The sequence below is a fragment of the Nanorana parkeri genome, unplaced genomic scaffold, assembly GCF_000935625.1.
Source record: "Nanorana parkeri isolate BGI_ZX_2015 unplaced genomic scaffold, ASM93562v1 scaffold935, whole genome shotgun sequence".
In the NCBI taxonomy this organism is placed as follows: domain Eukaryota; kingdom Metazoa; phylum Chordata; class Amphibia; order Anura; family Dicroglossidae; genus Nanorana; species Nanorana parkeri.
In genome coordinates, this window is record NW_017307203.1 from 131,894 (window position 1) to 143,853 (window position 11,960).

General features: G+C 43.5%; 1 protein-coding gene across 1 annotated transcript in view; it reads right to left on the minus strand.

Annotated features, from left to right (window-relative positions):
* Positions 1–11,639, minus strand: part of FAM57A (family with sequence similarity 57 member A) — a 24,980-nt gene extending 13,341 nt beyond the window's left edge. The window contains exon 1 of the mRNA XM_018566312.1: positions 11,418–11,639. Within this exon, the coding sequence (XP_018421814.1) occupies positions 11,418–11,539 (122 nt within the window). The 5' untranslated portion in view covers positions 11,540–11,639. The remainder of the gene's footprint in view (positions 1–11,417) is intronic.
* Positions 11,640–11,960: the final 321 nt, after the last annotated feature.

An 11,960-nucleotide genomic window follows, 5' to 3' on the forward strand; every position in this document is an offset into this window, starting at 1 on the left:
TACTCGCCCGGCGCCCGAAACTGCATGTCTCGGGCGTCGGGATTCGCTCCATAAGACGCAGGCACTTTTTCCCCCTCCTTTTGGGGGAAAAAAGTGCGTCTTATGGAGCGACAAACACGGTATTTACAATAAAACAACACCATAAGGGTCTGTGTTTATGGGTTGTTGTGTCAGAACTCCTCCCCCATACAAATCTATGGGAATGCAGCTTGAATCAAGTCAAATGGTGCATACATTTAATTCTGACAGGGTTATGCACTAAGCTGCCGAAGGCAGCCGAGTGAATAACCGAGCCGAAGTGAAGTGAGCCGAACACCATTCGGCTATTCACTTCTGGCTTGTACGGCTGATTTCAGCTGCACAACGGCTGAAATCAGCTGTACATCGGCACTGTACAGCTGCCAGTCTCTGCTCTGCATGTTTGGCTGAGCCGAAGTGCAGAAGGACTTCGACTTAGCCGATCCAACATCTGAATCCAACATCTGGATCAGCTGAGCCGAAGCTCTGGCAGCTCACTCGCTGCCATTCCCCCCTATTCTCATAGGGGCTGAACAGCAGTGAGTGAATAGCTGAATGTTGCCAAGTGGCTAGGCTATTCTGCTCGGTACCTCCGTAGCCGGCTCCGCCCAGTTGTTCATTGGCCGGGAACTGCTAGAAGACTCCCGGCCAATGAAAAACTGGGCGGAGCCGGCCGTGATGTCACGACTGGCTCCTGCCAGCTGCTATTGGTTAATGACAGTTCAGCGTCCCCAGGTCATTTGGGAATGCTGATCTGTCCTTACAACTAGGCAGCCGCGAGATCATGGCTGGCTCCGCCCAGCTGTCATCTGTGGGGCGAAAGGCCCGGCCTACGGCAGGCCGTTTGCCACGATTCGGCTGTCACTTCGGCCAGCTCAGTCGATAGTGAATAGCCCGTCCAGCAGCCCTTTGGTTTGACTGAACTGAAGGGCTCCGGCGGCCGAAGAGAGCCAAAGGATCAGGGAGGAGAGCTCGGCCTCTTGCGACAGGCGGAGCAGTCAGGATGGAGAGCGGAGTACAAACACTCAGTGATCAGTATTGATCACTGATTGTAAATACCCAAGGACATAGTAAGCTTTCTGTGTCCCCAGTTATGAATGAACAGAAAGTGCTCCACATCACTTCCTGTTCATGATAGTGAGCATAGTAACTGATACGATCTCCTCAGTTTATGAATGGACAGGAGCACTCAGTATGGAGGCTTTGTGTTCACTCACAACAGAAAAGGAGATTAAGGACTCTGTGTCCTCAATCTCTTTTTCTATTTTAAGCCCCTGATATTTACCCAAAGCCCCTACTAAAGTAAAACAAATAATAAAAATAAAATAATTAAAAAATAATGTAAAACATTTTAAAAAGGTTGGAAAAAAAAGTAATTTACGATTTCGGCCTAACAAATATTTCATTTTGGTTTCGGTCTAAAAATACAGTTTATATAACTTGTCAGCCTTCTGATAAATGTACATCTTAACAACACAATTAATATAAATGATGATGTTACACAGTCTGCGCAGCACAGCAGTCATTCAGAAAGTCATTCTCCTTTACCAAAGTGTCGCAGTGATGTTTGTTTAAGAAGAAATTGACCTTAAAATGACTGACACTGTTTGTATTCGTTATCGAGGTAAAGCAGAAACCTATCACGTGAAAAAAAAGAGATAAAATTCAGGTGCTCTGGATCCATTTTGTTCCTTGAAATACATGTAAATGCATTTCACACATATTAATTCCCATTATGGCCTTATGCTATTCCACTTACAGTATCCACCAACCAATGAGTTCTGTAAGTAACGTCTTTACAATGCTTACAAAATCAAATCTGGGATTTATTTTATACAATTAAAACATTGAACTATGAATTATAAAATGATTATAAGGAATGATTTGCACATTATTGCATGTAACTGAAGAATGATACTAAAGATTTGTGTCTAGGTATTGCTTGATCTAGGTTTTCTGTACATAATACTTGTATCATAAAGTGACTTTTTTTCCCAATAATTTGTACACATTTTTCTTTGATAAAAAAATAAAATTGAAAACTTGCCTAAGCTGGGCCTTTTTGTGGAGAAACACAAAGGAATGCAGTAGATGAAACAGTTATTTAGTCTACAAATTAACTTCAATGTCTAAGCCGAAAGTAATAATTATTCACCTGATTCTTTAAAGAAGAACTCCAGGCAAAAGTGTTCTTAACCCTTGCAGTGGGGCTACGCCCACACTGCAAGGGTTAAAGGAGAACTATGGGGTCAGTGTTTTTCCCCATAGTTCTCCTTGGGGTAACGGGAGGACACAAACTAGCAGCCTCCCGTTACCCTAAGCTCAGTATACCGCGAGCTACAACAGCCGACCTGTGACAGTCTCATTGTCACAGGTCGGCTTAGAACTATGAGGTGAGTGGAAATCACTCATCTCATAGTTCTCCTTAAGTTCTGTTTTTGTCTAGGTGCTAAAAAAAAAGTTATACTCACCCAAACTGCGGAGCTGGCTGTCTCTTACTCTGGTCCCAGAAGCCCGTCTCCTCCTCTGCTGATGGAATGTCCCTTAACAGTCTCATGTGCTACACACTGTGTATAGAACGTGTTGACTCAAGGATTCTTAGACCGCTGCAGCCGAGAAGGAGAGAGGCTCTAGAGACCAGTCTAACAGCAAGCTGGCTCCTAGGATCAAATGAGTATAACTTTTTTATTTTAGCACCTAGCCAAAAATGAGCACTTAACCCTTGCAGTGTGAAGGTAGCCCTACTAATGGTTAAGAACACTTGTGCCCAGAGTTCTGCTTTAAACCAATCAAAAGTCTTTGTTCAAGCATGTGTACCTTAAATCCTGCCTGAAGTAGTATCAGTTGGTTCTTATAAACTTACAGTAAATCTGCCATTTGCAGACTGATACTTGCACTTGTAAGCATTCCTACCTGCATGTGTGAACATAGACCTTGAAACAAATATGCTGCACACAGACTTTTTCTGCACGGTCCATTAACATCAACCTTTGTAAACGGCATGCAGTATCCCTATTTGCCCTTCAATGTCACTTCAGTGCTTCTAACCTTAGTAAACGTGATAATGTTTTTCCTACACAGATAGCACTAATAAGAGCTGCGAGACAAAGTAATTGTTGGGGGATGCAAAAGTAGAAGCCCAGGCTTCCTGGTGCAACTTCATAGCTACCACAAATTTACAGCAAGGAAAGGACTTAAGGACTTCTACATAACAATCCTGTTGATCAAATCCTTTTTTATTTATTTATCGGTGCTCAAGTAATATCTCAAAGATGACTGAAACATTTGTAAACATTAGTGGTTCAATGAGAAGACTAGGTTTTTTATATGTAAGGTAATACAATGGGGACACCTGCCAGCTTGGCTATCTGGTTCTGCCTTTTCTGGTTCCATTCTCAGACCTATGGAAATGTGTATAAGGTTAACATGACTAAAAAATACAATACCACGATTGTGCCAATGGCTATGGCAGATGGTGGATAGAGCTGGGAAGAAATCTTGCAACTCGGCACAGAATTAAGAAGCTAGTGAAACAATTAAAAAAGAACACCTGACTAATTTAATATGGTAAACCCTAATACTTTTTTTCTCACATACTTTCTTGAGTGTTTACTTTATCCCTTTCATTTGCGACTGGGGCCTGCACCAAGATGAGGACTGAGAGGCAGGATTTGTGTTGGGTTGATCATTATTCCCTATGAGCCAATCTGCAACAGAGCCTTCTTCATTAGGGGCAATGTGATAGAGTCTCTAGAAATCCCACCCCAAAACCCATTAATATTATTATACTCATACATATTATATTAAACAGTCCCAGGGGTAGCCACCACACTCCAGTTATTAGGTAAATGCCCGGGTGCTCATCCACCAAAAAAAAATCCATAGTAGGTATAAATGTACCTACGGGTCTTGCGGAGATAAGTCAAAGCATCCGCATTTTATTGTCAATGTTTCCACAGACCTAAGTCCAATAAAGAAGAATTGCGCTCCGTTGAAACCTTGACAATAAAATACTGATGCTTTCACTTATCTCTGCTGCAAGACCTGAAAAAGTGCCTCTATACCTACTTTAACAAATTAATCACACCCATAACAAAAAAAAAAAACTGCTTTCATTTTACACTACAGGTACACATACAGTGTCAATAAATCACATAGAGATTTGTAATAAACAAGAAGCCAAATTCTTCAGGTAGCGTAGGAGGTGGCAGGTCCCAGAGTGATTTCAGACACATTAAAATAACCATTCTTTTCCTCTACTTTTTCCTGCCCTCAGGGCCGTCAACCATGGGAAAGGAAATACAATTGTCATGGACAATGGAAGACAGTGCACTGAAGCCATTTCTTTAGCTGTATCTGAGGTTTTATTTGTCTTTACGCTGTTCTTTTCCGTGTATCACTTTTTTCACATTCCCACTGTGTAAATATTTCCTATAGCAAGCTTGGACTCATCATGCAGGGACCTAGTAGCCAGCAAACTACTGCCTATTGCTGTATATACAGAAATCCAAAACACAAAGCAAGGCTTCAAGCACACCAGCAGGCTCCGTTTATGCACAAGAGAAGTTATCTGCTAGGAATAAACAGCAGTAGGGCTGGTGCAGACTTCGGCGATCCTGGGACGCGTGTCCCGGGACCATGTGATCGTGTGCGGGTGCACATAGAAGTTGCTGCGCAGCCACATTTATTTCAATGTTCCATCCACGCGACAATGTACCTCTTTTGGGGACACGCACTGCGCGTTTTTTAAACCGCGATTGTGAGTGATTGCACGGGCGGTATCGCGGAAGGAAACCACACGATCTGCCTGGGGCAACTGGCGTGCCTGCGTGGTCACGGATCGCCTAGATGTAAACCTGGCTTTATGCCTCCCAGATCACGTTTTCCTGTATTGCTGGGCTTAGTTGTATATACACGCGTTAAGCTGTGTAAAACTAGGCTAATCAGACCCGGAACACAGAAAATCCTAGTTTGGGTGAATGCTAGAGATGCACAGAAATGAAACTTTTTTTTCCCAAACTTTTTAAAAATTATTTTAAAATTAATTATTTTATTTAAATGTTTTTAATTTACTTTGCTGTTAGCGGTTTTGGGGAAATATCAGGGGTCTAAACAAACCCCTAATATTTTCCTTTTAAAATATAAAAAGGGATTGAGGACACAGAGTCGTAAATCTAATTTTTTTCTACAGCCTCTGTTATGAATGAATGGGAATCCTCTATACTGAGTGCTCCTTTCCATTCATAAACTGAGGAGATATGTTCTCTCAATCTCACAGCACTGACCCACATTCAATCTCACAGAACTGACTCATGTGCTTTCTCAATCTCACAGTACTGACCCATTTCTTCTCTCAATCTCACAGTACTTACTTATATGCTCTCTCAAGGTCACAGTACTGACCTATAAGCTCTCTCAAAGTACTGACCCATATGCTCTCTTGGTCTTACACCACATATCTTTATGCTTTCTCAGTCTCACAGTACTGACCCATATCGGGGAGGACAAATTTATATGAAATTTAGACTGTCCAATCCCGAAGCCAGCAGTATTTTTGTTGTCGCCAGCTCCATTGACAATAACAATTGAGAAAACCTCAAAAGTTTGGCATCAATTGTAATTTTTAAGGAGCCCTGGCTACCTGGCTCCTGGGTTTTGTCTAGCCCTGCCCATATGCTCTCTCAACCTCACTGTACTGACCCATATGCTTTCTCAGTCTCACAGTACTGGCCCATATGCTCTTTCAATCGTACAGTTCTTAATAAACCGGCCAAAATTTGCTCAGTGGTTAGCCATGTTTGCAGACAATTGGCTTTTTTTTTTAGGGAATGTAAGCAGCAGAATATCCTCCTTACTTCTATCATGACAGGTTTTCTTTAAAGTTTTCTTTAAGGGTTCATGTTAAATGGGACTGCATAAAGACGCCCGCTCAGATCTAGAGAGCTCCGGGCCGGCCGTTTTTTTACTACGGCCGGCCCGGAAGTGGTTAATCTAATAAACAAAGCCTAAAAAACGTATCTGTGATCTGTCTGCATGGCAGGGTAAACACCTACTGTTTATGGCTCGACTTCCCTGAACTTCACTGACGATTACAAGGGACAGAGCAATCTCCAGCAGCTGTCCATCTACTAGCTTGGCGAGGGGACGAGGAAGCAGCAGGGAACAGGGGAATGGATTGCCTTACAGCTTACTATTCCACGCAACAGTGGTTCCATAGAACCCTACAAAGGAAATGAGCCACCCTAAAACAGGATATCAGGGCCAGTGCTGACTATAATATCACTTTAATATTAGTGAAGAGATATATCCCATCACTTCTTGTCAGTCACAAGTAAGGGAAATAATTTGATATTTCCCCAACCTGACAGTGGTTTTGACCCTTTCAGTGTTTACCCCAAAAAATGGATGAGATTCCAATATGAATCCCTGCTCACACCTAAGCATTCTGTGAACGGGCAGGGCATGGCAAACGCAGGAAGAAACACACACAAATGCGACACGCATTCATGGTACGCTTAGGTGAGAGCAGGGACTAAAGAGTATATGCTGGTTGATGAACCAGCAGAAATTCACTGCGTGGCTGCTACTGTCTGTACCCTACTTTCTGCCTTGAAGAAGGGACCCTGTGCGGCCCCGAAACGTCGGCTTCTTCATGACGCTTTTTGTCCAATAAAGGGACATTTCTGCTTTCAAGTTTCGAGTGCTGGTGATTTTTTGTTTTTTGCTCTGTACCCTACCCCCGGCATCCCTCGATCAGCAGATCGAAGGTCCAAATATTTGCAGCAGAATGGAGCTAGAAGCCAATCAGCTGCTAGCTCCATTCGTATTTTCTGATAAGGGCCAGTGGCCGCTGTCCGAATACAAAGGAAACAGCAGGAAATGCATCCATCAATGCTCATAAGCGTTGACAAAGGAACATGTTCTATTTTTGAAAAAAAAAAGAACCACGTATACCCAGCTTTAGTCAAAAAGATCCATGTGTTCCCCTAACACATCCCCTAACCACGTGCAGCGTCCCAGCTTTTGTATACACATCCTGCAGAGCTACTGAAGAAACAAGTACAGACACCACCCATAGCTATCCTCTCTAGAGATCCTTCTAGTAATATCAGCACAGCAGAATGTAAAAAGAAGCCACATAGGTGGAAGAGACTGTGGTTTTTACATAATGCAGGGCTGGACAAATCCCCAGAGGCCAGGAAGCCAATGCTGTTTAAAAATGACAGCTTGCTCCTAACTTGTGAGGTTTGCTCTAGTTGTTGTCAATGGAGCTGGCTCCTAAAGAATCCTGCTGGATTCTAGATTGGACAGACTGGCTCCTGAATTCCATATTCATTTGTTCACCCCTGACATAAGGCACAAAGGCCTGTTTAATGTTTTTGCAGCCTGCTAGACAATGACGGCTCAAGGATGTACACTGAACGTGCTGTTATCCATTAAGTTCAACATGCCTGGTGTACAGAGAATATTTTGGAACATTTCCTGTAATTAATAGCCTGCCTGACATACCACTGCAAGATGTGTTACAGAACTGCAGGCCAAAGCAAGGAAGATAATACATTTCACACCTCTGTGTCAACTAGGAAGAGCAGATGACAATATGTTCCTAAATTCCTCATACCAGATATAGAGATTCAAATATGCATGATAAGGGGTATGGTATGTATCTGGAAATACCATCATTACTTCTGTTGGTTTCTACTATACCTAGAAACCAACATTCATATTAGTCTCTTCAAATTAAAACATCATCTATATCGGGGTAGCCAAACTTCTCTCTGGGAGTCATGTCTGTGGTAGTCAGAACGGGAGGGCTAAAGTCTTACTACCCTGATCTATAGTATATTAAACTGACACTAAACTCAGGAGTGAAATCATACAAATTCATTCAAATACCTTAACTATTAACAAAAATGTATCTGATTTGCGCATCACTGGGCTGTAGATCATCAAATCATCTCTGCATTCACACTGACACTGTCCTTCCTTCTGGAGGGTGGCTACTTTTGTTCCCCGTGGTCCCTGCATGTGTTGTAAAGTAGCCACCACTCCAAGCTCACTCCTGTGATGGACAACAATCTCAATACAAATTAGAAAAAAACTAAGCATGAGATTCTAGTCCATCACAGGAGTGAGCTTGGGCTCATGGCTACTTTACAAGACACACAGGGACCATGGGGAACAAAAGTAAGGCAGAGCCAGCTGCCACTCTTGCAGCTGGGTGGATCTCGACAGTCCCGGCTGCGGCAGTCTCAGTATACCACGAGCTCGATATATACTGAGTTTAGGGTTTACGGGAGGACGCTAGTATATGTCCTCCCGTGACCCTAAAGAGAACTATGGGGAAAAACACTTACCCCATAGTTCTCTTTTAAGGTATGTGAATGTATTTTTAAGGCTTAACTCCTCAGTTTAGTGTCACTTTAAATTGAAGACAATATAACAACGCTACTGTATTAACACGTGCATCTAAACATAAAAAAAGAGGTGCCAAAAGCAACCACCTAGAATCTCTTTTCTATTTTTAAGATTGTATCAGAAAAATGACAGCTTGAATCTCATTAGTCACTTTGGGCAAAAATGCCACTTCTAAATTCCTTCACTTATATAGAACCCCTGCGAGTATACATATCATAATAAATGTTAGTACTGATCAGATTGCATACCTCTTGTTCCTATTATTAAGCCCTTTCTACAGTTTATCCATACTTCAATTATTGATGAGTAAATTGCATCAACATTCTTTTAATGCAAGTATGTGTAATCCATCTTTAAGAATGTGTGCATTCACAGCCCCATTACACTATCGGAATGACTAAATTACAAAACCCCTGTTTATGTGTAAAAACTGAATGCTAATATCTACATAATTAGTCATAGTCCCGGCAAGTTCAAATATTTTTTCTAGTAATAAGCCACAAAAGGCAGCACTATAGAAAGTTCCAGGATGAAAGTTTATATTTTCACAGTGAGTGCAGAATAAAAACCGTACAGCTTCTGGCATATTTTAGCCGATCTTGGCCTTCATCATAGCTAATGCAAAAAACAAACGTATCTAAAAACATCAACAGGATTATTCACAAAAGGGTGGAGGGTTTGGAGAAGGCAGAAGAAGTGAACAATCTAGGACAACATAGCTGATTTGGAAAACATTCTCCAATTCAGCTCACTTTCCAGTACAGCTATGTTGTCCTAGATTGTTCACTTCTCCTGCCTTCTCCAAACTCTTCACCCTTCTGTGAATAGCCCTGTAAATCCTTATAAAAGCTGCTTACCAAACACAATATACTGACAATGTTAAAGTAGTATAGATAGTTCTCAAACTTTTTTTCAATACTTAATCCAGTTCAAACAAATATGCATTGCCCAGCAATTTTTCCAAACTGCAGACTCCGACAGTACAAGATCACAAGAGGGAGCACGGTCAGCAGCTGTCCATCTATTAGCTTGGAGAAGGGAGGAAGGAAGAGAGAGGAGTGGGGAGCAGGGAGCAGGGGAATGGCTTGTCTTTCTGTTCATGTGTGATTGTGGAGGCACACATAGCGTACTAGCACACACACGGGTGGCTCCATAGGACCCTGCGAAGGAAACAAACCACCCTATAACAGGATATCAGGGCCAGTGCTCAGGGGAACAGCTGATTCTGCAGGAAACTAAACTTTTAAACATCAATAAGCAGCAGCCATTGTAAGTAGGGATGCACCGATACCGAGTATTTGGCTGAGTACTCGTACTCACCCAAATGCTCCCATACTTACCCCCGATACCAGAACTTCTGGTCAGAGGGATACATTGAGTCGGCTTCCCAGGCCAATCAGGAAGCCAGGCGGCGGGTAATGACTTGCCGCCCGGCTTCCTGATTGGCAGGGAAGCCAGCTCCATTCTGTTTGGCCGGCTCCATGCTGATTGTCCGGGAAGCCAGCTTCCCAGCCAATTAGCATGGAGCCGGCTTCCCAGCCAATCATGGGCGGCGGGCTTCCGGCCAATCAGCATTGAGCTGGCCACACAGCAATGTGGCGAGTAATGACATGCAGCCCAGCTTCCTGATTGCCTGGGAAGGCGGCTCCATGCTAGCGGAAGTACTGGTATCGGAATTCGGTATCCGCGAGTACAAAAGGATAAAAACCGGTATCAGTGCATCCGTAATTGTAATGGATTTCATCAGCATTGGCAATCCTGTAAAAACCTTTTGACTTTAATATCACTTAAAATACAGACGCAAGTAGCATATAGAGCCTTCTGTACATATACAAGAGATCTGGGGTACAGAATAGAAAGGTGCTCCTAGTATATTGGACAGAGGTGGTATATTGTGCCCTCTGTACATATACAAGAGATCTTGGGTACAGAATAGAAAGGTGCTCCTAGTGTATTGGACAGAGGTAGTATATTGTGCCCTCTGTGCATATACTGGGCATATAAGGGGCACAGAATAGAAAGGTGCTCCTAGTGTATTAGACAGAGGTAGTATATTGTGCCCTCTGTGCATATACCGGGCATATAAGGGGCACAGAATAGAAAGGTGCTCCTAGTGTATTAGACAGGGGTATTATATTGTGCCCTCTGTACATATACAAGAGATCTGGGGTACAGAATAGAAAGGCGCTCCTAGTGTATTAGACAGGGGTATTATATTGTGCCCTCTGTACATATACAGGAGATCTGGGGTACAGAATAGAAAGGCGCTCCTAGTGTATTAGACAGGGGTATTATATTGTGCCCTCTGTACATATACAGGAGATCTGGGGTACAGAATAGAAAGGTGCTCCTAGTGTATTGGACAGAGGTGGTATATTGTGCCCTCTGTACATATACAGGAGATCTGGGGTACAGAATAGAAAGGCGCTCCTAGTGTATTAGACAGAGGTAGTATATTGTGCCCTCTGTACATATACTGGGCATATAAGGGGTACATGATAGGAAGGTGCTCCTAGTGTATTAGACAGAGGTGGTATATTGTGCCCTCTGTACATATACTGGGCATATAAGGAGTACAGAATAGAAAGGTGCTCCTAGTGTATTGGACAGAGGTGGTATATTGTGCCCTCTGTACATATACAAGAGAGCTGGGGTACAGAATAGAAAGGTGCTCCTAGTGTATTGGACAGAAGTAGTTTATTGTGCCCTCTGTACCTATACTGGGCATATAAGGGGTACATGATAGGAAGGTGCTCCTAGTGTATTGGACAGAGGTAGTATATTGTGCCCTCTATACATATACCGGGCATATAAGTGGTACATGATAGCTCTATCAGACACAGGCAGTAACTCTGTACATGCCACACACTGATGAAGATGTTACAGACAGTCTGGAATGGGGTGCCGGGCCCCCGGGTTTGTGTAGTACAAGCTCCAGATGTGTGTGAGGAGGAGACTGATGTTTCAGGGCAGTGATTTACCTGGCGCTGATGAGCGAGCAATCCGCCTCCGACCATCCCGGCAGGGCCAAGCGGGCACAGCGACTACACAATAGATAGAGCCCCGGGAAGAAGAGAGATCCAGCAGCCAGTACATGCCACATCGTGCCCGCTAACTAACACCTCGGCTGATGCCCAAGTCCGGGAGCCGCCTGCCATTGCCAACACCGCAGCCCGCCCACACCCACGTCACTCGTCCTCAAACTCTGCCCACCGCCGCCGCACCAATGGCACAGCCACGCCCACTCCATGTCAATCACTGTTTAGTCTTCAGGCCACGCCTACTAGATTGGTCAGCACTGCTCTGCAGCATCCTACCCGTCGGAGTGGTGTGTGCAGTGTACTGGTCTAGAATGATAATCATCACCCGTGGTATGCTCAGCAGCGTCACATTCATATGTGAGCTACTCATAAGTGTGCACACAGCGCTGCAATACATATTGCTGGCCATCAGCGTCTTAACACTCCTCTACGCTATATACTGCTCACCATCATGACCTCCACACTCCTCTCCTATTCATACTG